The 26,437-nt window shown below is 39.6% G+C and overlaps 4 protein-coding genes across 9 annotated transcripts in view; 3 read left to right on the top strand and 1 right to left on the bottom strand.

Annotated features, from left to right (window-relative positions):
• Positions 1–909: 909 nt before the first annotated feature.
• Positions 910–7,871, top strand: CCDC110 (coiled-coil domain containing 110). The gene is made up of 7 exons (XM_015862070.3): positions 910–1,064; positions 1,309–1,361; positions 2,202–2,267; positions 2,744–2,866; positions 3,577–3,855; positions 4,350–5,577; positions 7,160–7,871. Exons 1-7 carry the CDS (start codon positions 998–1,000, stop codon positions 7,297–7,299), a joined length of 1,956 nt encoding a protein of 651 aa, XP_015717556.2. The 5' UTR covers positions 910–997; the 3' UTR covers positions 7,300–7,871.
• A 503-nt stretch (positions 7,872–8,374) lies between these two features.
• Positions 8,375–17,251, bottom strand: CFAP96 (cilia and flagella associated protein 96). Of its 2 annotated transcripts, none has more exons than XM_015862080.3 (8): positions 17,134–17,251; positions 15,798–15,976; positions 14,532–14,751; positions 14,041–14,178; positions 13,879–13,954; positions 12,681–12,860; positions 9,824–9,996; positions 8,375–8,685 (listed from the first exon to the last, which is right to left on the bottom strand). In XM_015862080.3, the coding sequence occupies exons 2-8, from the start codon at positions 15,892–15,894 to the stop codon at positions 8,637–8,639; spliced, it is 933 nt and encodes a 310-aa protein (XP_015717566.2). In that variant the 5' UTR covers positions 15,895–15,976; positions 17,134–17,251; the 3' UTR covers positions 8,375–8,636. The 2 variants fall into 2 exon arrangements, with proteins under 2 accessions (XP_015717566.2, XP_015717563.2); XM_015862077.3 differs by having other exon boundaries at positions 17,101–17,237.
• Positions 17,252–19,205: 1,954 nt separating this feature from the next.
• Positions 19,206–25,614, top strand: LOC107313639 (radial spoke head protein 6 homolog A-like). 3 transcript variants are annotated; one of them, XM_015862072.3, is made up of 7 exons: positions 19,206–19,402; positions 19,561–19,892; positions 20,357–20,585; positions 21,620–22,369; positions 23,115–23,259; positions 24,050–24,167; positions 25,299–25,614. In XM_015862072.3, exons 2-7 carry the CDS (start codon positions 19,657–19,659, stop codon positions 25,540–25,542), a joined length of 1,722 nt encoding a protein of 573 aa, XP_015717558.1. In that variant the 5' UTR covers positions 19,206–19,402; positions 19,561–19,656; the 3' UTR covers positions 25,543–25,614. The 3 variants fall into 3 exon arrangements, with proteins under 3 accessions (XP_015717558.1, XP_032300378.1, XP_015717559.1); XM_032444487.2 differs by having other exon boundaries at positions 19,543–19,892; XM_015862073.2 differs by having other exon boundaries at positions 19,206–19,892.
• Positions 25,615–25,846: 232 nt separating this feature from the next.
• CENPE (centromere protein E) overlaps positions 25,847–26,437 on the top strand; it is a 37,168-nt gene continuing 36,577 nt past the window's right edge. For all 3 annotated transcript variants that reach the window (XM_085547105.1, XM_015862022.3, XM_015862021.3), the window contains exons 1-2: positions 25,847–26,029; positions 26,199–26,290. In XM_085547105.1, the coding sequence (XP_085403231.1) occupies positions 25,974–26,029; positions 26,199–26,290 (148 nt within the window). In that variant the 5' untranslated portion in view covers positions 25,847–25,973. The remainder of the gene's footprint in view (positions 26,030–26,198; positions 26,291–26,437) is intronic.

The following is a 26,437-nucleotide window of genomic DNA, read 5'->3' as shown; positions in this document are numbered from 1 at the left end:
AAACTTAAGCTAAACCATTTCTTCCTTAATGGCCCACGTCTGGTTTTAGTGATTTCACAGTGTTTAATTTCCTTAAACCTCTTTCTGCACTGAAAAATCTTCTTGTATGCTGTGTAGGAAAACCAAAAAGAACAGTGTTCATTCTGTTATTTTTCACTGTTCTTGCTGAATACAGCAAGGAGTTTTCATGGTTCAATATCCAGATATTTGTTTCTATTAAATGAACTATGCAGTGTTGTTTATTTCTAAACAGAATAACCTGATATTATGCAATACTGCTGGACAAATTCCAGCCATTAAACTCTTTTAGCTGAGCTTCAACAAGCATAGAACAGGTTCATCAATTTTTTACTTCTGCACAAATATATCAAAATTATTTAGAGAGCCTGAAATCCCTGAATAGTACAGCCATGCCATGCTTAAGGACTGACAGCCAAAGTTCCAATGAAACGTTTAAGAAACAAAATTACCTCAGGTGGTACTTTTTTCTGAACGAATATCAACTACATCTGCCTGCAGGTGCTTTCACAAACCAAGGTTTCCCTGCATACACGGCCTTACAGGTGCTTTATGAGCAACCATGCCTAACAACTTGTGTCCAACCTTGCATGCTTCGTGCACCTTGTCCTTCCTCGACTGCTCAGATGAGTACAGGTGATGCACGGTGAACATTTTCTATACCAGTACACTGGGCAAGGAGGCCAAGCACCTGAGGAAAGGGCTCACCTGCGACAGTGGCCGACCGCGGCTGGGGAGATGTAGCTGCTGCTGCTCCCGCACAGAGGAGCCCGACTGCAGCCTGGTTACCGCGGTGGGACCGAACAGCTGGGAGCAGTGTCGTCACACTCGCGGTGACGTACAGCCACACACCCGCACCGCCTCAGCGCCTCGAGGGGACCGGCAGCAGCCCCAGCCCTCCTCCTCTTGCGGTGGATGGTGCGGGCCGGCGTAGCCTCCCCCGAGAGGGAAACCTGCGCGGCCACCACCGAGCGCTGCCATGCAGGGCTGGCCGCGGAGCGGGGCGGGCCGGCCGTCCCATGGGGCAGGGATGCAGCCCCCTGGGGGTACGTGCTCTTACACGGGCGCTTCGACACTTTCAAAGGGGAACTTTTCAGCTGGAGCTCTCCAGACACTTGACTGTATTATCCTGACCTGTCCCGGGGCTCAGATCACCAAGTTAGATCCTTCCTCAGCCTCCACAATGCTTGAGCTTTCTCCATTTCCTCCTGTTGATGTCCAATTGGACATGAAACAGCTCTGCCTGACAACTTCAGGCACTAACTGTAGAAATGTCATTTGTGTTGGCAGGTAATCACACAATAGAAGCAGAAGATCTGATTCACCTGCAAAGAGCGCTGGAAGTAAGCTGAGTGATTCCGTCTGCAGACAGGAGTAGGGTGGTGGGGCATAAAGACAGACTCAGCCTGCAGGAGTTCTGCATGGCACATCTAGTTAAGCACGTGCATGCACATGTTTACATGGCCAGACCACTGCAGGCAGACTGGCTGATCCCAGGCTGAAAGCCAGAGCAGTAAGAACTACTGAGCTAAGGGGCCTTACTTCACATTCACAGGAGCTGCTGTGTAGAAGTGTTAATTCCTCATGCTCGCTGGGTTATTTAATATATAGCTGGTCTCCTTTATGTGTGAATCTGGTTGAGATGTTCATGAATATAAGTGAATGACTGTTTCAATATATTTAAAACTTGAGCTGTCCTGATACGGTATTGCCAGCCGTAGCCTGGGTATTTATTGTAAAGCACTTTCAAATCATTAACAGCACTAATCTTAGCTAAGCTCTAATGCGGAATATACTAGGGTTTCCCTTTACTAGTTCCCAGAGACAGTCCAACTTTCTTATGTTGTCCAACCAGCACACCACAATTTAAACCAAAAGGATGACCTTTGGAATTGGAGCATTGGAGTACAATTCAAACATAAGCATTTTTGGCCTCATGGTAAAAGCTATGGACAAAAGTAACACCAGATGTGACAGAGCCTTCAGTGTCCTGAGCAATTATCCATGAAGAACAATACTGAAATCCTTCTAGTACTGCAAATAAGTTTCTAAATGACTATTGAGTGGTAAGAGAATCTGGATGAAAATGATGTTAGTAAGTAAACATAAGTTAAACCAAAAATATCTTGTTTCATTAAAAAAAATAAATATCAGTTTTCTGATATTTTGTTTCTACATTTTAGATTCTTCAACAACAGCTGGAATCATTTCAGGCATTTCAGAAACAGACTCTGGAGAAAGCTAATATGGTAAAAAACAACACAAATACTCTTAAGTGGAAATGCCAACCCCTGCATTTTTTACATAAGTCTTTTAGGTTATTATGTATGTTAAATATACATTAAAACAGTTGAAATACTAGATCTAATTTGCACTACTATAACCTCAAGGAAATTGTTGTTTTCAAAGTAGTTTCAATTCCACATGATGTTGGTCGTCTGTCATCAGAACCTGCTGCAGTGCTGCAAACTGCCATTTCTCACAAAATGATAGGCCACCCTTTGAGGAGCATTTTCTGCCATCATTTTCCCTGATTCATTATGTAAAAGCTAAAGATCTGATGCAGAAAGGACGTTTAGTGTGATGCTTTGCTGGTTATACACAGTTCCTTGTTCCTACACTGCATTTCCATTCAGTCTGTCCATTGCAGGACATAACATCCAGATTAACAGTGTATTATGGAAAGTGAAATACATGTAAGTTTTCTATAAATAATCTTTTTCAGGTACAGTCTGAAATCAGTAACATACTAAATAAAAACATCCTTGAAATGAAAACCCCAGTAAATAGTTCGGCCAAGATTATGATGACTGCACACATCACTTTTACAGCAAATAATGCATCTCTGGTATGTTAACAATTTGTAGCTATGTTGGATTTTAGATGGATTTTGGCTTTAATCATTTTCTTTTTTGATCCTTTTTTTTTTTTTTTAATTTTTTAATTTTAATTTTTATTTTTTAATAACCCAATGGGTATTCTGGGTACAAAAAATAACAAGTGTCTTCCTGAAAAGCCATCAATATGTATACCATTTCCATTTATGTTTGCACAGACAAAATAGTAATTTGATCTCTTCCCCAAATTCATTTGGATTATTTTCACTGGATATGGAATGCAATACAAAGCATATAGTGAGACAGTGTCCTGTCTCACTAGCCAGGGAGGTGACAGAAATTAAGAAAGGGAATAAAACCTACTTTTTCTGCATCTATTTAGTGTAAATCCAGTTTGCCCTTATTCGTGCTGGCTAAAAACCAAAGACAGACTATAATCTCCTGAGGTCATCTCTCCTTTGCTTGAAATATAATCAATTTAAGACACTCAATATGTTGTGCTTGCTTCAAACCCCAATACTGAATTAAATGAGGCTGGTTAACATTGTTAACATTTTAATGGCTAAATGGCATTGGCAGAGACAAAATTTGTCCAAGTCTTGATTGAGAAGTGGCTTTTTTAACAGCTCAGATTTGTACTTCCATTACTGCAGCATTTCATAATTCTTACAGTGTGGTTGTTTTGGTTTTTTTTACATTTGTTTTTAATTTTGTGAGGTAGCTTATGGAATATCCTGAATTGTCACCTTCTAAAAGAGAAGTTCACCATGACCAACAATCCTGTTCTGAAGACAATGTGGAAGTACACTGCGGTGGTACAAATGTGGTCAGTGATATGCAAATTTCACATAGGATTTCACTGAAAACTGAAAAGGTTGAAAATTCAGAACATCTAATTGGAAACAAAAGGATAATTAAAGTAAACAATGAGTTTGCATGTGGACATTTGGTATCCGGCGCTGATTCACAGAGAGAAAGGTTGGATGCTGCCCAGGAGAAGGTAATTTTTAGTAAATCTAAACTTCCTATGCATTTACCTGAATACAGGAAAGAAATTTGTAAAATAGATGATCATTATCCTACCCAGTTGCTGAAACAAGTGTTTTGGAAGTCAACCAGTACTAATTCAGATTTGTTAGCCCAAAATACAGAAAAACTGCCTTTTTATACTAAGAAAAATTAAGTAACCGAAGAGACATTGCAGAAATTGTGACCTCTTTGGATGAATCACATATTGCATAGGTTCCACTTAATGAAAATTGCTTACATTTTGATAAAGAATTTTATAGAGATTCTGAGTATGGCAGTGTATGGGCCCCTCCTACAACAGCACACAATGAAAAAGCAGAATCTGAAAGCAAAAATGTACTTGAAGAATTTAAAAGCAGTAACAGATACCATGTAAATTCATTTTCCAAAACAGTGAAAGATAAGCTACTAATGCTTGATCACAAACAGCAACTAGAAAAAGAACAACTGTCTGTTTTTAACCAGATGCTGCTGAGGTTAGGAGATCAGAAGTTCAGTGAAAACCAAGCAGCCCCTGAATATGATGGAGAAACTGAAGCATTGCATAAGACTCTGAAAAATTCTGAGTGTTGGCAAAAAAGAGTACGCTATCTTCAGACTGAAAATCTACCTTTCATGAACAACGTAAAACCTCTTGCTGAGACTGTACAGTCTTTGAAAGAAAAAATATCAGAATATGATGTGAAAATGAAGGACTTCGCTAAAGAACAGAGGAGAACGCATATTCAGTTAGTTAAATCACCAGAAGGCAATGAGGAATGTATTAAAGAAGTAAAGAGCCTGTTAAGAAAATGTAAAGAACTCCAGAACCAGAAAATAAACCTTGATGAGAAAAAGAATCAACACCACAATGGAAACAAGGACACAATACAGGCACTACATGATTTTCAAATTAGGAACAAGAAATTAGAAGGAAAGATGACTGCTGGTATTTGTGAAAAAGGGAGGTTGAATGCAATGCTGGAGTCCTTTAAACACAAATGCTCCAATTCACAAGAAACAAATAAAAAACTTGGCCAGCTTACAGAAGAAAAGAGCTCCCTAAAGCAAGAGCTTGAAGGAAAGCAGAGTATAATAGAACAAATGAAAGAAAAAAGAATTGCAACAAAATCTGAACTGGAGACTCATCCTCAATTAATGCAAACACTTGCAGAGAAAAAACTTAACCTTGAAATGACTCTGCAGGAATGCTATAATACTAAACAGATGCTGCTGAAGGACATTGAGAAAGTCCAGTCAAATAAATTGTATATGGAAAAGAAACTCATGACTGAACCCAGAAATGCAAAAGCAGATATTGATCTTTTAAAATATAACTTGACCACTGCAAACACAGAATGCAAGAGGTTATCAACAGTAATAGCAGACATCACAGAGGAAAATCAGCTACTTAAGAACAAACTGAATGAATATAGAGAATATGCTTCCAAATGTGAAAATGACATTAGAAAACTGTCTAAAGAATGCTTACTATTAGAAAATCAACTGCGGACTATTGAACATGAGAGAGATGTAGCACAGCTTGAATTCCACCGTTTGCATAAGGATTATGTTTATCTCCGAGGCCAAGCTACAGCTTTAGCATGGGCACAGAAGAATCCCGATTCCAGTTCTGGCACCATGCAAAATAACTGTTATTCTGAACATTCCACTAGAACTTGTAAAGAAATTCCTTTGGATTGCCTTTCACAAGGTATGAATTTCAATTCAGAGTAGCTTACTATCTTTTGTTTTGTTTGTTAAATCATTGACAGTCTTTGCAGTATTTTTTGTAATGTACTCAAAGTATCTGCTCTTATCGATACCTCACTGTGTTTTACAGATTAACAAAAACAAATCCTTTCACAACATAAGTAGTATATAGAAATGCAGTGAAACTGTTACAGCTGACAGGAGATTTCAGACTCAGAAGGGAATCTTAGCAGTTTAGTACATGCCACATTTCACATTATTATTTTACAAGAAGTCCTAAATAAAATTTAACCCACTTTTAAGAATGCTCTAGATGACTTCTAATTCTGATCTATGTTTAGTTAATACAAGCTACTTTTATTTCTCTGTCTTAGAAAGCTTATTAATTGAAACACGTGTTTCAACAGCTTCAGTGTAAATGTGTTCTGAAAACACAGAGTTATAAAAAGCACAAGAATTAACCTCTGCTAATTAGTCAGTGCACTACTCAATAAATGAATCTGTTAAAGTAAAGCCATGCAAGTAGTTATTGGTGTTTCCAGAACAGACTTAGAGGTAATTATTTATCTTCTCTTTCGTCCTAATACAGCTGCTGGTCCTTAGTCAGTAAAAGGCACAATACTTTCAGAGACTGTTACTACATAAAAGTAATCTGTTTCATCCTATTTCTTCAATAATTCATGAAGACAGATTGTAACAAAGAAAGTTATTTGTCTGGTTTTAATACTGCACTCTAAATGTAGAGTGTATTTTTGTGCCAGTACAGATACAGCGTTAGAACAACTAAAAGGAACGTTAAAGATCTTAGTCTACCTCTTAATGGCTTTTCTTTAAAAACATTTTAAAGTACAAAATATTTTGCTGTTTTGATTTTTTTGGTTTTTACTGGAGATAGGCAAAACTTATATGCTATAACTTTGCATTGCACACTCAGACTGATTAACAACAATGGGAAATAATTGGGCTGCTGCGTAGATGGATGGTCAGACATCTAATTGCATTTGACACAGAAAGTTGTGTGAGATTTTAAGTATTAAATTGTGCTCAGAATTTATTATAAATGTGACTGGCTATATTTATTGTTTAAGGGAAGTTGCTATAGAATCACAGAATCACCAAGGTTGGAAAAGACCTAAAGGATCATCCAGTCCAACCATTCACCTATTACTAATAGCTCCCACTAAACCATGTCCCTCAACACAACATTCAGTATGTGAAAATAACAGAATGTCTGATGTCCTCCCTGTTTGAAATTTAAGAAAGTTCTAAACTCCATCATCATAGTAAAATGCACTAACAAGAAGCCAGGGGACACTTTTATTAGTTGTATTATACAGTATGCTGATGCCTTACCCAGAAATGGGCATCAGCTTTCTCAGAGCACACAGTTTCTAATGGAAACTTATCAAGGGAAGCAACAACGTCATAAAGTTAGTCTACATTCACTAAAAAATTCTTAAACAAGCCAGGTTGTTGTGGGTTATTTTTGTTTTGTATTGGGGTTTTTTTGTTGTTGTTTTGCTTTTTTTGTTTTGTTTTAGTAAAGTGCCGTGAATTTTAATCTCATTTCACCGTTTTGTTAGGGAATGAAAAGATAACTAAAATACGGAAGAAAATACAACAGGAAGAACTGAAGAGGTGGAAGGAAAAGCAAGGAAAGGAAAATGAAAACTTCAGAGCAGTCTTAATCAGCTGTACTACATCAGAACAGCAGTTAGAATGATGTACTGTGTAGTCCAATCTATCTAGGAAGGCTGGATCTGCAGAGTTCGTAAGTGAACAACACGGCATATTGTCCCGATAACCTGCACAAAGACACCTAAAGCCAGCACCAATACTATTATCTAATACAGCAGTGTGTTTAAAAAAAAAAAAAAAAAAAGAAAAGAAAAAAAAAAAAAAAAAAAGGAATTCTATTACAGGTCTTTGGACAGAGAAAACATCAAAATTATTGTACAAATAAGTATTTTAAAATACTGTTGTATCCTCTTGATCTAAAAGCATGAGGTTTTATGCCTTAATAAAGTCTGGAAGACCTGGCCAACAACTGTTTATTTTTATTTTCTTTGATGTTAGGAAATGTGAGAATTAGGCTAGAATTTATTAATAAGGGAAAAAAACAACAAAAAAGCTTACCTTGAGAACAGCAGTAATGATCTTTAAAGAACAAACATGCACACATCTTCAATAAATAATATAGAAATATAAATGCTGAGGGGTATTTACATAAACAAGTTTATTGGACCAGATGTAAAAAAAAAAAAAAAAAAAAAAAAAACAAAAAATAAAAATAAAAATACCTTATAAAAGTTAGGATCGTAGTTCCATCCTAGAAGAAGCTATTTTGAAAGGTTACATTTGTTAAGATGCTTGCATTTGCACAAAGGGTAACAGAGCTACTCTGGGAGAACGTAGCAGCAGTTAGAGTTTTCAGGAAACGGAGGATGAGTGTTAAACAGATGATGGTAAATAGAGACAACTGCCTTTATAACCAGCTGACAGTGGTCATCTTGAGAATGTTGTCATAATTGAAAGTCTTTAAGACAGTTCTTACACAAAGTACTGCTGAAATAAACTATACATTGTAATACTACTAAAGGGAACTGGGTACCTTAGTTTCACCATGAGCAGACTTATTTGGCCAATATATACACTGGTAGTCTTCAAAAGATGTGCATTTTTCCACTGCAGTGCTTTGTGAATTTGAACCTAAATTACTCAATAGGAAGTATGTTCCGTGAAAGTACATTTCAAGACTCAAGTGAAGCAATAAGATGAAAATTTATTCACCCTTGGACTTACTGAATACATTTTATTACTTACTGTAGCTTTACAACCAAGTATGTATGCATGTATATATGTGTGTGTATGTGTGTGTGTGTGTATGTGTAAAACAAAGTAAAAAACAACCAACAGATATTGCATTCTCAATAATTAAACAAACTGGATTGCCTTATGTACTGGAATTCCACTTTTCATGTTTTTATTTGCTCTGAATGCTGATTATCATCCATGTTGTTAAAAGTCTTAAAAGCATTCCCTTCATTTCACCATTTTTACCTAAAAAGATGTAGCACATGCAGTCTTGTAGTTCTTTGTATTTAATGATCTGAAATGTAAATGATGAGAAAGTTATTAGATTTTGTTTTAGAATATCACTCTTCAGAATAGGATAGTTTTTGTAAAAATGAAAAACTGTTACGCCCATTTCTGTAATTTAATGCCTTTAATTCATGAGGCATCTAATTGATTTATACAGAACTCTGTGTGAGAGCGAGAATTTGCGTTCACTAATCCAATTTAGGATTAGAATCAAAATACCAGAAGATAGGATTCCTACTGAAAAGTACATAAAAATTGTAATCAGTGGGAAAGCTGACAATTTGAAAAGTATCTCACCATACTTCCTAAATTCTATGAGCTATAACATTCATACTTCTAATAAATGCTGTTCACAGTTCTCATTCCACTAACCCTAGGAGTAATGAAGCAAAAATTAATACATCCTTTAAAGTTGTTAGGAGAGAAATGGTAGCAGACAATTTGAAGTGGTTTGAATTTCTGTCTGTGGAATTTTCTCTTTACAGATATTGTAATGAGTCCATCATAACCATTTCTGTGAGCACATGGTGATACTTCACAGTCAGCCATTCCTTTTCAATTTTAAAACTTACTTCATATGCAATTAATTTTTTTTCCCAAAAAGCATTTCTTTGGGGAACACAGTTTTTTTACTCATCTGATGAAACAATACTACAAACAGTACTGTGATATGTAGACTACCCAGACCAGGATGCTATTCTTTATCCACTTCAGTAGTTTAAAAACACCAGTAGGTACATGGGAAGCTGTACTTTCTTACACCAGTGCTGGTAGTTAGCAGGCTTTCTGATGTACAAAAACAAAGTTTCTTTGTTCAGAGTTACTTTCAATTCAATCAATTAAATCAACGTGGAGTAATAAGTAGCTTCTAGTTTGGCCTCGTAGGAGCACTCTGAAACTTCAAACAATTCCTACTCAAGTCACCTGCTTGAACTACAATAAGGCCAAACAGAAAGTTATTTTAAAATAACTTTGAAAAGCTTCACCCAAATTTACAGAAGCATAGGAATAAATTTTGACAGCAAGCTTCCTTATGTATTTCTTATTCTTTTGTTAACAATTCCTTCAATTATTAATTTAAAAAGTAAGCAGCTATGCTAAGGAAGGTTGGTAGACACATGAAATATGAAGTTAAAGTGGCTTACCTTAAGACATTTTGAGTTATTATACTTGTAACAGGTCTGCTTTTTGGTCCAGGAGGAGGTTGAAAAATCTTTTGTTCTGTACTGGGTAAGATAACTGTTTTTTTTTTGGCTACATAAGGTTCTGCAGAATGGCTTGGATAAGGATCAAATGTGCCTCCTTTCATGCCTCCTGGCTGAAAAAAAAAAAAAAAAAATAACCTTTTAAAGTGCCAATCTACAGAATAACTGGATTTTATTAAGATATTTTTCATGCAAAAGCAAATACTGAATAGCAGACTGCATTATATTCTATTAAAAACAAAACAAAGCGATATTAGTTAAACTTACATTGGAAACCTTAAGGAAAATTTTAGTGATTAATTAGATGGTTTAAAATATTCTATGCAAGTTTGAATGAAGGATTTTAAAATATGATAGAAAAAGTAAAACCATAACTCACTGAAGTGACTTATGATGTGGTTAAAAAAAGAAAGCAAATTCCTATGTCACTATCAGTTCACTAGTAAACCTCCATATCCAGTGCAGGTGTAGGAATACAACACAGGCTTTTCCTGTAACAGTAAGTCCACCAGAACTATAACAATGGCAATGCAGAAAGCATGCAGAAACCATATTAATTCTTTGCAGTCTTTTCAACAGCTAATCTCCACAGTCTGTTGAGGCTGCGTTCCTTAAAATGCAACAGTAAGCAATTCAATAAGCAATAAAGCAAATTTTCCAATAAGGATTTGTACAGCAAAGAAGAAGTACTACATTTATATATCTAATGGCAGCATGTACAGCATTGAAAGCCAGAAACAGGGTCACCAGCATCATCAGTGAGAATATGTGCTAGCTTTTCAGCAGCTGACTTCTCAAAACACATTGCCATTCTAAAGGATCTCAGCTGCTTCATCTGTGAGGCTGAACACCTAGCATAATTCTTCATGCGTAAGTATTGTTGCAGTCCTCTTCTGAGCAATTACATTTTCACTGATATCATCTTATTCCTCAGATGAGTTAGTATTGGTCAAATAAATGAATGGTGAAGGGCAGAATAGTCATAAAAATAGCAGAATATCATATTAAGTGGCTGACAGTGGAACACCAAAATGAGGGAAAGTGACAAATTAAGGGGTATTACTGTACTACAGATTTGGAGTCATCTGAGAGAGAGATTTATGCATCAATATTTTAAGAGTGTTTCAATCTAAAATTGAGATTTAGCCTAAGGCAAATGGCATAAACTTACCATTTAATCTCAGAAAAAAAAATATATTAAAAAGGAATGCTTTATGGAATGCAAAAATGTCCATTTAGATTTTAAGAAGTAACATAAAGCAACTGAAAAAAGTGAACTGTGTTCCTTGACATTAACACCAAGCTTCATTTCCTAGGTTCCCTGAGTGCTTCCCCATGTATTTATTCCCATCCACCTCCTCCTTTTTTCCTAAATACTGAAGAATTAGAAAACTCTAAAGCTGACTCCAGAGTTGTGTCTGCTAACTCCCAAGATAACTCCTACAGCCTTTAGCTGAATGGGCGCCTGTAAGCGATTATTCTGTTACACCATTGACTCAAAGCTTGCTAAAGGACGCAGATGAAGAAGTCCAAGTGAGTCCTGGTCAAGGGTTCAGAAATCATTTGAGGGATACAGATGGACTAGGCCAGGGGCAAGTAGAGAGAAAGAAGCTGCAGCTAAATGGGTGGGAAGCAGTCTTTTGTGTGGGCTTATCTTGAGGAAGAGGGCTGTCTCAGAGGGTGGACCCAGGCATGTAAGGTAGGCAGGAAAAAGGGAAGATAAAAGAGGGATCAGCAACCATGAAGTTAGGTGTTCAAACATCAGATTCCTCACAATATGAACAAGAGAGGTTTCTGGCATCAGATTGCTCACAACATGATGCCTGGTTGCTGAAGAAGAACAAGAAAAGTTTCTGACAACAGATTCTTCACGACCTGAGACCTGCATGCTGAAGAAGGTGTGTCATGGTTTGCCATCAGATCCCTCACTATGGAAGTCCTACTCTCTGACAGACTCTCCTGGACGTGCTACCTGAATCCTGCTGCCTGCTCCTGGACTTACCCTGCAGCTTATTCCTGCTACCCGCTTGCTGCCCAAGGCCGGCCACACTGCTGCTGCTCTCCCCCCCCATCCTCCCCATGCTTTTGCCTCAGAATATCTTGCAATGGGACCATTGCTGGATCCTGGTTGTGACTATCCCCTCTTTATGCAATTCTTGCCTCTTACTATCTTTTCTATTGCCTGCATTTTCTTCCCCGTCACCCTAAATCGGTCATCCTCCCCCATCTCCATGATTGAGACTTGCAATAAATTGGTTGGACCAACATTTGAACCACTGTTTCTTAATCTCATACCAGGTATACACATAGCAAAGAACCTCTTCTCACTCCTATAAATAGGAGTGAGACAGAGATCTAACCTGACATTTTCTGCTCCTTCCAGCTCTCCGTTCCCATGACACCACTAAGCATTTTGTTTTAGATATCTATACAGATTCAAAAATGCTATAAGAGACTGACAGAGTCCAAAATAAAACAATATTTTGTTTTGCTCCTGTAATCCTTTCTTATCGTCACTTATTGTAAAACATTCACTCTAATTTGTGCATTTTTCATGGCCTATCCAGCCAACTAACTGTATGTTAAAAGCACTACGCAGAATTTAAAGACTTTTCAGGTTACTTGAAACTGTTTGTCAGGGAGCACCGGCTCAAACAAAGTAAATTGCACAATAACTTTTCTACTTTTAACGATAAGAAACATTGGTTTCTACCTTATGTACTATAAGCAAAGTTTTAACCCAAAACATCTGCATATTTTTTATCCATTGTTTCCAGTAGCTTTAAGATAAACTAACCTTTTTAGCAGGAGAACTTGGTATGAAAGGTACAGCAATTTTCTTCTCCAGAGGTGGTCTCTTCACTGGTGGCAAAGGTTTGTCATTAAAATAGGGATTTATGTCAAAATACTCCAGGGGGTATATATTAGTCAGGAAAGGTCCTCCTTTAAGCAAACGCCTGTGTTCCTCTAGTGCTTTCTGTAAAACAAATAAATTCAAAGGAAGAATCTTGAGCTTTTCAATTTTATTTCATTCTCCTAACCAAAAGATTGAAAAGATTTAAATTTATTCTTGAAAACATGTTCCTTCTGTCTTCTTTGTTTGTTTGATCAAGGTATTCAAATAGCCACCAAGTATAATGGAACATACAGAGACACTGACCAGAAAGCACAACAATTGCTACAGAAGTATGGTAGGAAAATGTCAGGAGAAGCACTGTGCATTTAAGATGTGTCTAACTATATTGTATGCCTGTATACAATGGGCATACATGTGTACCTTCATACTTGAAAATTCTGCTAGCATGCATCCCAGCAGTGCACAAACTCATGGTTCAGAACACTTTCATTTCCCATATGCTGTGTACTTTACTATGTTGAATTCCTCTATGAACTGGCTCTTTGTACCATGGGAGATGTTCACTATTCTTCCTAGATTTTGTTTTAAAATAATACAGGTTTGACTCTGAGTTTTCTAATCTTATTCCTACCATAGACCAATTTAGTAATTTCTCACTACATATAATAAAAATACAATAGAAAACTAAATTCAGAAATTTGGTGCAAGGAAAGATTGGGGCTTTCCTTGATTTATGAGCTTATATGAAAAAAATGATATATTTTTTTATATTTTGTATTTATTTTTTTTTGGATAATCATTTCTGGCAACAACACAGAATAATTATTATTGTTCTGGCTATTCATGTTGTTTGGTAATTATTGCAATTGTTGCTTAAGTGCTCCACATTAAAAAAAATAAAGTCTTGATTGCTTGAATTTGTATGGGATACTTTTGGTTGTCTTAAAAAAAATAATGAAATAATATAAACAAATCTTTGATTTTGCAATATAGTGATTAATTTGACTTCCTCCCTCCATCTTATAAATGAATATTGTGCTTCTGAGCTGAAGGAAACACCATAGTGAACAAAACATTCATGTAAATTCTAATAAACAATCGTGAATAATACATAATAAAGATTTTATCTTCTTTTTACCTTTGCAAGTATTTTTTCTACTTCATAACCATCTGCTTCATGGACATATTGTTCACCTATGGTAAGATTTGGATAACTGCAAAAAGAGAATGAAATAGTTAGATGCTCAAAACTCAAAAAGCATTTAGTAAAAGACTGCAAGAAGTAATGCAGTGAAGTTACCCATATCCAGTTCCTTTTTTTCCTGGATTAGTATAAAAATTCTTTCCAGGAGGAATGTATCTTTCTCTGGCTCTCAGTTGTGCACTGAAGTATTTAATTGGACCTCCTATGGTTCCATAATAACTGCCTAGTCCACATCTAAAAAGAGCAAATTAATACATCAGTTGGATCTTCATAAATATTTCAGGCTTTCCATATTTACTGTGCTAAAATGTTAGTATGTAGAAAATCCAAATGAGTATCATCTCAAGATGTAAAAATCAATCCATACCAGATCCATCGTACATGAAACTACAATTATGGGAATTCTGTATACAGTGTTACGGACACAAAAGAAACAAAGTGGAATTGGAGATGAAGGCCTGAGGAATCTTATTATAAATAGGCTTAACAGAGGTTGTTTCAATTTTGCACCAGCAAGATGAAGTAATATTAGTACAGACTGATTCACGAACATATACACAGAGAAACGGGCCAAACACAACACTTACGGCAGTTTATCTCCATTACTGGGAATGAAAGCTTTGCCCAGATTTTTCTTTGATTCTGCCAATCTATAACGTCTCCTTAGTTGAACGGGGTCTAAGTAGGCTTCACCACTGAAGATCCTCTTAAACTCAGGCTCAAAATAACCATCCTGAAGACCTGACTTTGTTTTGCTCCCCTCAGATAGCATCTGTTTGTTCTTGCCTGCAGCTTCATTAAAAGGGCCTTTAAAAAAATAAAAAAGGATTCAGTGCCTCTTTTAGACTGCATTATAAAAACTAAGTTCTGGATCCAAATGTCTGGGTGGGACAAAGAATGTCCTACAGAGCATTTCACTTGTATATCAAACATGTATACTATATGATTTATATATACAATAGACATTTTGTGTAAAAGACAATACTATGAGAAGGTGTTCACAGCACAGAGTTTTCATTTTCCAATCCCTACATTTGCTTTAGAGGCAATAGAGAGTGATGGTTAATCCAGACTACAATTCAGAGCTAGTGCTGATGCCTATTTATATACTACAAGTAATGCACCAGGAGAGCATCTGTTTCACCCTCCAATTACAGACCAGGTCAACCAGCTTCAATGTCCCCCACTGGGTTTTGAGTGCCCAGCAGCTTATTGTGGTGGAAGTAATGAGCTAGTGACTCAGTCAGGGCTCTGGCAGACACACTTGCCACTGACTGGACATCACAGCAAACACACTTGTACTGAGAGAATTCGTTTGCATTTTTTACTTCCAAGTAACTACTGAGGGTCAGCTTTGCCATCTTACTGACTACAACAATTTACTTATGTGTTCTTTCAGCAGGCTTTCTCTTTCTGAGAATTACATTGTTGTAATTTAGTGTTCAGGGTTCTTTTGGTGTTTTTCTTTTTTCTATTCTGGTCTCACTCCCGTGTGTGAGATTCCCCAGTAGGAACAGAAAAGGAGGATGTTTTTCCAAAAATAAGGACATAAATAACACTACTGTTTTACGCAAGCACAGGAAAATACTCACAACTTACAGGTAAACTATATTAAAAAGAAAGTTATACATTAATTTTGTAATGAATCTATTATGCATACCTATTTTATTGAGCTTTTTGTTTCTTTGATATATGCACCATCATACCAAGCCTTCATATCTAAGCAAAGGACATGTATGAAAAAACAGTCGCCTCTGATAAAAAGAAATAACAGAAAATAATGATTCCAAAAAAAAGGTGGATACTAAAAAAGTCCCTATTTTTACCTGGTGATTTAAGTTAAATATACTTACGCATGTACCGTGGTACATAGTTATCTCCAATGCTAACATAGCTCATTTCACTGAAGAGGCCAATCCTCTCCATATCAGTTTTTCCTTCTGCAGGCATGGTTGGGTGTCAGTGCACTGCTCTAAAAGGTAGAAGTATCTCTATTTATATGTTTTAATGTAACTCTGTAAACAGCCGACCCCTATAAACAAAGAAATGAACAAAGTTTATTTAGGTAAAATTCAAGACGTTTTAATTAAAAATACTGGCATTAACATAATCTGAGGAAACTCATCTACAACATGATTGACAGTTTTGGTGCTTAAGGGACAAATGGACTGTGGAATTTGGACACCATTTTACTTTATTTCTAAAACAAATTCAGATCATGGATGGAGGGAGGAAAAAAGGCATTTTTAGTAGAACTGGTGCAACTCACTGAATTTATGTGGGTTGGGACAACATTTTCTAACAGTTATCTTCAAGTTCTGGGATTAGAGATTTGGGTAGCATTAACAGCTAGCAATAAAGATGCCAGCAGCCTCCTTCCTCAGTTTAGGGCTACCTCCAGCAGTGAATTTCAGCCACTTTCAATGAATGGTATAGAAGGAAACTGCATGGACAAGTCAGGGATAAAATACAGGAGTGAAATTTTGGAAGCCCTCTGTATGGGAAATTGGTAATCACAGCCTGAACCTCTGATTAATCAGCTGAGGCAAGTGTTGGGTCAGCTGTGGGAGCACAGGTGAGAGTAATTTAGCTGTGCTCCTGGAAGGGGTGGAGCTTGACTCCATCTCCTCTAGACCTCATTTAAGGGCTGACCACCACTAAGGCAGCATCTCTTGGAGATTGCTCCTTGGTGGAGATTGCCTTAGTGGTTCCCAGCAGACCGAAGGCTTCCATATGGGTGAGTTTTTCCTGTAAGTAACCTTTTAGGTAATTACCACTATCATCTTTTCATTATTGTCACTATACACCCTCTAACAGCAGCCCAACACCTGGTTATTGTTTCCAATTTCTTCTTGATTTCAGTGCAAATCAGTGAATGTTCTTTTTCTTCATTGTCACCCTCACTGAAGACTGACAGAAGGGAAACACCTGGTCAAGAAGGAACGTAAGGACCCAAACAGAGAGCAGGATGTGCAGGAGGGTGGTTCCCAAAGTGAAACACAGCAGAATAAGACGCAGATCATCAGCCGGAGGACCAGCGGAAAGGCTCGATACCGCCACCACGCGAACCTCAACGCTACGCAAAGCTCAAGGTGCTACACTAAGCAAGCCCATCCCAAAGCACACCCCGCACTGCAGCGGTGAGCACCCCCGTACCGCCGGGTCCTCTGGGTACCGAGCGGCACCTACTCGCTGCAACCAGCGCCTCGGCGCAACGAGCTGCTCCGAGCTGTCAGCGCTGTCCGCCCAGCCTCTGTTGGTAGCGGTTGCCTGGGAGCGGCGGGCAGCCTTCCGTCTGCCTCCGCCCACCGCGACCGCTGCCCCCTCCTCCTTTCTAATAACAAAGTCGTGTTAATGCCGATAATAATGCACCAGGAGGCCTACTTTACTGAATTTAGGTGGGATTTCCTACTGCTGTTGCACTTCATAACAAGGGACCGGACCAGACATCATTGAGAAGCTCCCTTAGTCCCACAATTTTAAAACAAAGTGGTATTCATGTAAGAAGGCCTACATTAGGCTATGGCCATTGAGCCACTTGTCACAGGGAGCAGTACAGAAGGACTTCTAGTTGAAGGAGAGTGTCTGTAGCTCAATTGTAGCTCGTTTAATATTTTAAAGAACAGATCTCTACTAGAAATGGAATGTGGTATTTAATTCATGAACACAAGGTAAACAAAAAGCCAGACTTCATCTACACATCTTCAGGGGCACTTCAGCCTTGAACATGATTTGCAACCTGAAAATCAATTTACCAGCTTGCTCAGGATGGCCCAACACCTCCCCCAGCAGCAGCTCACAGGAACAAGCTGCACTGAAAGCAGCAGCACTGGGTCCTTTGTATGGAGTGGAGCTCAGTTAAACCTGCCTTACCCACTACATAGGACCCACCTCAGTAGTTACAGGTGCTGCTTATCTGTAGTGTGCTTAGAAATTAACAGAGCACAGGATTCCTGTGTGAAGCAGGAAATTTCATTCCAGTTCCCTTGCCAGTGTGAGCAGCTTCATAACTCAACGATGAAACTGCATAGAAGTGCAACAAAGCAACCAACAGGATTTCAGATTAATAATAAATAAAACAACAAAAACTTTATTGAAAAAAAATGGCTTCAATTTGTAGCACAGGAGAGACCACTGATACCTGACCACAGCAGATGGAATACAAACCATTAGTGTCTATCTTTAGAAAACTGAGAATATTCATAGGTACTTAATTTACATTTCAGCTAATTAACACGTGCTATCAATGGTGTTCATCAGAGTGAGATTCTGCAGTAATGGTACATGCATTCAGTTGCTGCTTTTCCACATCAGTGAGAGGATGATAAAACAGAGGTGGATGAAGTGAGGTGCTCTCTGCCTTGATTCTGCAGTGTACTTTATAACTGATAGCAACACAAAAGCAAAGAGTAACATTAATGAAACAGTGCAGGTAGCCCTAGTATTCTCTTTCCTTTGCTAGAGAAGATTGAAAAGATGAAGTCCTCTCATGGGCAGGTGCTTCACAGAACATCACATATATACAGCCAATTTTATACAGATCATAAAAGTGAATTAGAAAGTATATGGGAGCTGTTTGAGTACGGCTTGAACCACTGATTGAGCACCTGAGGAAAAGACTGAGTCAGCTATGGGAGCACAGATGAAGGCAATTCAGCTCTGTGACCTGGAGCCTGGCTTCACTTCTCTTAGACCCCATTTAAGGGCTGACTGCTACTGGGGAAGGATCTTTTTCTGGAGATCCCTCCTTCATGGAGTTATTCCTCATGAGCCTACAACTTCTTATATGTTCCTTCTCTGTGTGTCTCTTTTTCCACTCCACCACGATAATCTTTCCAGCTGTAACGCTAAACAACAGATCAGGCTTTTCCTGCAGGTAAGGATTAAGGGGATCAGGACATGGCAAGTAACGCACGAGTAATTCGTGGTGCTGCAGCACCCTCTGCAGCTGCTGGGCAAGCTCTGCAGGTGCACCTGCAAAGCAAAGAGCATGGGCTCGTCCCTTGTAAAGACCAGGTCAACAGCGAAACCTCTGTATGTTGACACCCGGTACAATTAGTATTTTTAAGGACATTGTTTTACTTTCTGGACTCATTGGGATACGATGCGTTGTACACTTTCGTTCTTGCTTTATCTGCTTTTCTCTGGGCGGTTTCATCAGCTCTCCCTCAGGACCGCCGCTCCATGGAGCCGGGCGGCGGGGACAAACGTCCCCCCTGCCGGGAGCGGAGGCGAACAGCCGGCCCACCCCTTCCGGCAACGGCTGCCCTGGCAACGGCTGCCGCTTCACCTCGGTGGCGAGCGGCGCTGAGCGGCTGCTGAGGAGTCTGGCCGTGACCGAGCCTGCCGGGGAGCCCGAGCAGAGCCCCTGGATACACCGGGGGGCCTGGGCGGCTGCCTTCTGAGGGCTTTGAACCCGGAGGAGAGACTTACCGGCCTCCGCAGTTAGAACCGGGAGGTATGGCCTAGGTCTGATCAGCTGGAGGGCTGGGAAGGCGTGGCGGTCAGTCACAGGCACCTTACTAGGAGCCCTGCCCTGGGATTGCTGGCCAGGCTCGTGCACTGGTACAAGCACATCATTCACTGACCCCAATTCAGTATTTCTGTCGCTCCCAGGGAACAGAAGCCTCTTACAAGTAACGTGTGCCAGAAATAAACTTCTGTCAGATATACACACCAGGACAAGACTCTCATCAGGCAGAAGAAGTAAGCATGTATCAGTCATACCCAGCAGGAGGTCAGGAACCAAGAGATGCCTATCAGGGATACGAAGGACGTGATCACTACCAAGACTATGAACGTGAGCATGGACCTTATTTACCACATGAACCAGGCTATGGACTAGATCAGACAGATGATCAAACACCAGATCCTGAACACCGAATGCTGGCGTTTCAGAATGCAAAAGCCTATATGCTGCAGAGCAGTGTAACATCTGGCCTGAACTTGTAAGTCTGAAAAAGGAACAAAATTGAAAGGGGAAAGAAATGGGAGTGGAAATGAAAGAAGTGTTGATGAGAGGGCAAAGGGATATGTTAAGAAGGCAAGGGGTAGCAGAGGTTATAGAACGGGAGAATACATTACAAATGAAGTATCTTATCACTACGTTATACTTGTGTGTCCACCATCTTTCAGAAACAAAATTCACAAGGGGAATTATAGAGAACAAAGGGAAGTTAATTAGGTTTAAATTCTCCTGTAACTCCTGAGTAAAGTGTGAGATAAACAAAAAATGGAAGACTGGACGTTACAAACAGGCTAGTTTCAGGTCTGATTTCCTGCAGTCCTCCATGTCCTCTTTTCTTCTAACTATTCTTATTTCTCTTAAGCCCCGAGTGATTTTCTACTTTTAATATAAAAAATTCCAAGTCTTTTATATAGTACATTAATTACGTTTCTACTTATATGACAGATACGATCATCTTGTTAATGTGCTAATAAAAATCCTGGATGAACGGCCCACAAATCCAGTAGATATATTTGAGAACATTAGCAAGGATGTGAAGGCAGATCAGTTTCAGAAAAAAATGGATACTCTTCGAGATGAACCTGAGATTCTTCCATCGTTTGAACCTGCAGAACTGCGCAAAAACCTGTTCCTCAAATCAGATGCAGGAGATGAAGAACAAGAAGAAGAGACAGTGAGTTATCATTAGCAAAACATATAGCCACCAAATATACTGGAGAGATGGATGGCAGGAAAGGAAAAGGGGGGGATGTTATGGTCTCTCTCACAGTATTGCCTCTCATGACACAGAATACACATCCTAACAATTGAGTATATGGTTTTGCATCTTTTCCATAGCCTATTACTCATTTTACAGCAACGATATATGATATGCAGTGGTAAAAGAAAAAATGGAGGGAAGTGTAATGTTCCAGAAAGGAATTTTGAATTTTTCATACTTTTGTCTATTTTCCTTTGACCTTTAATAAATAAATAAATAAAGCAAAAGTGAGACAAATTCCATGTGAAGTCAGCACTACTTCTTCTAAATTCCCTACCCTGCTGGGTATAATTTAGAATCTTTATCCACCTACTCCTGTGAAATGAAAGACTGATGATAAACTGAATGTAAATTCTTAATGAAATCCTCATTATTGGCCTAGTTCTGCATCCCACAAGCCAGCCGGAGCATTACTGATCCCAGTAAGAGCAGGGGACAATATTTCATACTAGCCTTAAGAAATTCCCTCTTAAATAATTCAGGGAGCTTTATGACAGGTTATTACATAGAATCGTGTGAATTTCAGATAAATAGTGTTGACCTGGTATCTAAATGTATAAAATACATTTTATGTTTTTCCCAAATTCCTCTTTCACAAACTCAAGTAAACACAGTTTTGTTTCTGGCCTCTTATAGTAAACATGCAAAAGCAGTGAAGTCTTTTGAAGATCCTTTATGAGAATTCTGACTTTCCTTATTTTGCAATAGTTAATAGTGAGTTTGAGATTTGAGATCTTGAATTCTAAAAGCTGGAGTTTATCTGTTTTCTTCTTTATCCTTATTGCGGCATTTTTAATTTTTCTAAACAATAGTGAAAGATGTAATAAATGAATTCCTGCAAAGTACTTTGAGAGAGTGAAGTATAACTTTCAGTGGATATCTTGTTCAGTCTTTCAAATAGATACTTTTATTATTCTTCAGCTCTAACTCATGATTTTGTTTACTAGGGAGAGAATCCTCTACCTAACATGATGGAAACCGCCTTCTATTTTGAACAGGGTGGAATTGGCTTGAGCAGAGACGAAACATATCTCATATTTCTTGCCCTTAAAAAACTCGTTACTGTTCAGCCAATCCAGACCTGTCGCTTCTGGGGCAGAATTCTGGGCCGGGAGAAGAATTATATTATAGCTGAAGTCCAGTACCGTGAGGGGGAAGAGGAAGAGGAGGAAAAAGAAGAGGAAGATGTTATTGATGAAGGAGATAAAGAAACGGATGAGGTTGAAGATGAAGATGAGGAAAAAGAAAAAAATGAACCACCAAAGTCCACCTATAAGCCCCCACCTGTCATTCCAAAAGAAGAAAATGGAACTGGGACTAATAAATACATTTACTTTGTTTGTAATGAGCCAGGTGATCCCTGGGTGAAGTTGCCTCCAGTGACACCAGCACAGATTGTCTGTGCCAGGAAAATCAAGAAGTTTTTCACTGGAAGGCTCGATGCTCCTATTGTAAGCTTCCCTCCATTCCCTGGAAATGAAGCCAATTACCTGCGTGCACAGATAGCTCGAATCTCAGCAGGAACCCACGTCAGTCCCCTTGGATATTACCGGTTTGCAGAGGAAGAAGGAGATGAAGATGAGGAAGGGGGAGGAGGAGACTTTGAAGAAAACCCTGATTTTGAACCTCTTCCTGCACTTGAAATGGTGGAGTCTCTGTCTACATGGGTACACCATGTACCGAGTATTTTGAAACAGGTATGAGCTTGCAAAGGTCACACTGACCTTGCATACCTTTTTCTCTGTAGTACAAGCTTCTTGTCTTCTTGAGCTGCTGTTCACTCTTAACATAAGGTCAATTTGGTATAAAAGCTCATGTCACATAGTGGCATTTCTTGTGCCTTCTGTGTTTTTAAGGGTTGAACTGAAAAACAGCATACAGGTCTGCACAAGGATGGAGATGGGTATGAATTTGCACACGTTTCAGGAGCCTTTTTGGACTTGAGCTCAGGCGTAGAGGGAAAGGATGTTTTGTGCATCTTCTGTGCATCTTCACGCTCTGTGCCTGACAAGGAAGAGATGGATAATATCTGCATGGCTGTAATCAATAAGGCCAGCAACAAGTTATTATCCCCTTGCAAAATGAATATTGAAACAAATGAGTGCTTTAAGGTACAATCTCAGTAAGAATAGGATTTTTGTCTTTTTGCTGAAGTCCAGCATCTGCCATCAGCATGGATTGTTAAAAGAATCAAATACACCAAAATAACAGAAAGCTCATGACAGATGTATGAGATTATTCTGAAACAGTAAGCAGGGGTAAGGAATGAATAATGGGTAAAGAGACAACATCCTGCCTATGATATCCCAGTTGTGGAACGTGTATATTCTTTCTTATCTCCCTACTCTTGCGTGTGTGTGTGTCTGAACCAATTATTTAAGCTGGCTTACATTCTTTCACTGATTGTTGCATGTATTTGTGATTCTTCCTTGTCATTGATAGGGTCGCTGTGTTTGGTTTAACCCTTTACAAAAATCAGAGGAAGAAGAAGAAGCTGAAGAGGAGGAGGAGGAGGAGAAGGAGGAGCCAGAAGAGCTACAGCAAGAAATAGGACCTCCTCTTCTTACTCCAGTCTCTGAAGATGAAGGTATTCTTCAGAGTACAAAGTTTTTGATAGCAAGTCCCTGGAAATTTAGGCAGTAACCATTTGAAGCGATAGGCCTCTGGTGCTTCGTGGAATGATGTAGTTTGCCATTGTTCTTTTACAAAATGAATCAAATACAAAATGGTTACCAGTACTGATGTTAAAACTACTGACATTAGAACTGTAATCTCTGGGTTTTCTAGCTAACAGTCTTGCTGAGAATAAAGAGGAAAAAATTCCTCAGATGTGTCAGGCTACTCCAAGTTCAGGACAGTTTACATATGAAATATATTCAGCTATCTTTCCATCATCTTTATAGACAAAATAGTGTGTGCACATGTAAATAAATGTGTACCCATATACAGATATATTAGTGAGAATTTATATTCTGTAGCACATTAATTGCAGCAAATCACAACACTATGCAAACCTGAATACTAGATTATAGCATAGTATAATATAGATTATATCTCCTTTTTTTTTTATCAGGGTGAAATACATATTCAGTTTATCCATCAGCATTAAACAATTATTGATGAAAGAAATAGCAGTGAGTACCACTGCATTTCAGGAGCATGGTATTTTCTGAATGTGGCTGCCACCATCTGTCTGATAACTCTCCCTGCAAACAACCTGTCTGAATACAGTGTCTATATTGCTAGAGACTTAGACTGTCTAATGTGCATCTTAATATAATCATTGCTTGAATTCTGTGACAGCCTTGTCGCTCAGTCTTAAATGTAGTGGCTCCTAAGCCAATTTATTCACAGAGTGTGTATTTGACTGTCTCCAGGAATTCAAAACGTCCCTGCTTGGACAGCTTCAGTTTCTGCAAAGCTGACCCCTCAATATGCTATTGCAATCCTTCGGTCGAACCGATGGCCTGGAGCATATGCTTTTGCATGTGGCACGTGAGTACTGAGTCGACATAGTTACAACACAAATTCTACACACTGAATTCATGCATATCTGTTGAAGTCAAATCTGGTTTATCTTTAATTTACCGACTGAACTGTAACTAATTCTGAGACTGGGAAAGACAGTTTAACAGTAACAGTGTGTGTTCAAGAGCAAAAATGAAGAATCACTGGAAATGCTACTATAAAGCTAATGGGTGTAAATTGTCCAGTTGAGATTTGGCTGCAGTCCTCAATTTAAAACCTGTGTTCCTGAGACTGCAGTGGTTTTTACAAAAATGAAATCTTAAATCTGTGGTTCTTAGTTTCATTGGTTTCCACTATATACAGCACAGTTAACTAAGAGTGGGAGCTTTTAAATTGGCACTGGAGCTGGTGTCAGAAATGGATCTATGTTACTAAAGTGAAGTTGAAGTCACAATGCAAAATAGAGGTGACAGAGTATAGCATGCATTGTTTTAGCACTGGGAGATTTTTAAGTGGAAGGCTGTTGAATCACATAATGATTTGGGTTGGAAGGGGCCTCTAAAGATTGCTTATTTCCAACCAACCTGCCATGGGCAGGGACACCTCCTGCTAGACCAGGTGCCCAAAGCCCCATCCATCCAGCCTGCCTATGAACACCTCCAGGCAATAGAGCAGCCACAGCCCCCCTGGACAGCCTTACTGCCCTCAGAGTGAAGAATTTCTTATTTATATAAAATCTAAATCTACCCTCTCAGTTAAAAACTATTATTCCTGATTGTATTGTTAGATGCCCTTGTCAAAAGTCCCTATCTATCTTTCTTATAAGCCCCCTTTGTGTATTGAAAGGCCACAGTAAGGTCTCCCTGGAGCCTTCTCCAGGATGAACCATCTCAGCACCCTCAGCCCTTCTTTGCAGATGTGTTCCAGCCCTCTCATCACTTTCATGGCTTTCCTCTGGACCTGCTCTAACAGAGCTGGATCAGTGAATTCACCATCAGTCACATTACCGATATGGCTTTTTGTAAGGCCGTACCTCTTCTAGGGAACCTGCACTACAGCAATTACGTGCACAGCACAATAAGGAACCCTGGGAGTGAGTTATCCCCACTGATATTCTGCTCTGGAGTGATGGTGTGATCTTTCACTTATCTTTCTCAGGAAATTCGGCAATATCTACTTTGGCTGGGGGCACAAATACAGCCTGGGAAACCTCACACCTGCCCTGCCTCCGCCTGTGCAGCCCGAGTACCCTGATGGGCCAGAGATCAAGGAGGCCACAGACCCCACGGTGGAAGAGGAGCAGGCTTTCAAGGCTGCGCAGGAAGAAAAAGACCGAGAAGGCATGGAAGAAGAGGAGGAAGAGGAGGAGGAAGCTGAGGAGGAGGAAGGGGATGATGATTAAAATGCAGAGGGAAAAAAATGTTTTAAAAGTTTAAACATTAGTTTATTCGTTTAATAAAGCAACTGTAAGGCACTTGCTGTTGAACGTGAATGGCATGTGCTTTCTTTTCTGATCTCTGCTGGCTCCTCAACGCTCCTCAACGCCCCTCGCTCCCTCTTCCTTCTCTTCCTTCTCTTCCTTCCCTTCCTTCCCTTCCTTCCCTTCCTTCTCTTCCTTCCCTTCCTTCCCCCCCCAGTTGTTGCCTAGTGGCCGCTCCGCCGATGCGCCTGCGCAGCACGGGCCAATAGGAAGCGGCCCCGGGAGCAGTTCAAATCCGGGCAGCGGTTGCGGCGCTGCCTCCTCAGTGTGCGGGGCGCAGCGCGGGGGGCTGCGGGTCTCCGTCCGAGCGGCGCGTACCCACGAGAGCGGCCTCTTGCACTGCGACCGTGGGGATGGCGGACGAGGGGGCCGTGACGGTCTGCGTGCGAGTACGGCCGCTCATCGCCAGGTGAGAGCTTGTCCGGGGGGAGCGGGTCTGAGGGAGGAGGGCTGGTGTCAGCGCTGTGCGCGGCCTCGGGGGTGGGCCGGGCTGGCGGGCCGTGATGGGAATGGGGGCCACAGCGAGTGGGCAAAGCCGAAGTGTAATTGTGTGGTTAACGGGGAGTCCTTCTCTTTAGGGAAAGCGCTCTAGAAGACAAAGCATCGCTTTACTGGAAGAGTGAGGGCAATACTGTTTCGGAAGTGAATGGTACAAAAGTCTTCAACTATGGTAAGAATGAGAAAGCGACTGGCACCCGGCATTCCCTTATCCTCACGGTGTGTACCTGGCGACTTGACAAATCAGGAACACTATCTCAGATCACTCTGTAACACTGGTATACCTATGTATTCTTTTCCAAGAACTCATTAATACATG

The sequence above is a fragment of the Coturnix japonica genome, chromosome 4, assembly GCF_054131305.1.
Source record: "Coturnix japonica strain WE chromosome 4, WE-NBRP24, whole genome shotgun sequence".
Classification (NCBI taxonomy): Eukaryota; Metazoa; Chordata; class Aves; order Galliformes; family Phasianidae; genus Coturnix; species Coturnix japonica.
The sequence above is the reverse complement of the archived record's forward strand: the minus strand, read 5'-3'. Positions and strand labels throughout refer to the sequence as shown.

Coding starts and splice junctions, on each gene's coding strand:
- CCDC110 (XM_015862070.3), top strand. CDS start 998: ATGCAGGGCTGGCCGCGGAGCGGGGCGGGCCGGCCGTCCCATGGGGCA. Junction 1,362..2,201: donor ACCTGCAAAGAGCGCTGGAA/GTAAGCTGAGTG, acceptor TCTACATTTTAG/ATTCTTCAACAACAGCTGGA. Junction 2,867..3,576: donor CAGCAAATAATGCATCTCTG/GTATGTTAACAA, acceptor TTTGTGAGGTAG/CTTATGGAATATCCTGAATT.
- CFAP96 (XM_015862080.3), bottom strand. CDS start 15,894: ATGCCTGCAGAAGGAAAAACTGATATGGAGAGGATTGGCCTCTTCAGT. Junction 12,861..13,878: donor TAGAAAAAATACTTGCAAAG/GTAAAAAGAAGA, acceptor TTTGTTTTACAG/AAAGCACTAGAGGAACACAG. Junction 9,997..12,680: donor CAAGTTCTCCTGCTAAAAAG/GTTAGTTTATCT, acceptor TTTTTTTTTCAG/CCAGGAGGCATGAAAGGAGG.
- LOC107313639 (XM_015862072.3), top strand. CDS start 19,657: ATGTATCAGTCATACCCAGCAGGAGGTCAGGAACCAAGAGATGCCTAT. Junction 19,893..20,356: donor GTAACATCTGGCCTGAACTT/GTAAGTCTGAAA, acceptor CTTATATGACAG/ATACGATCATCTTGTTAATG. Junction 22,370..23,114: donor TACCGAGTATTTTGAAACAG/GTATGAGCTTGC, acceptor TGTCATTGATAG/GGTCGCTGTGTTTGGTTTAA.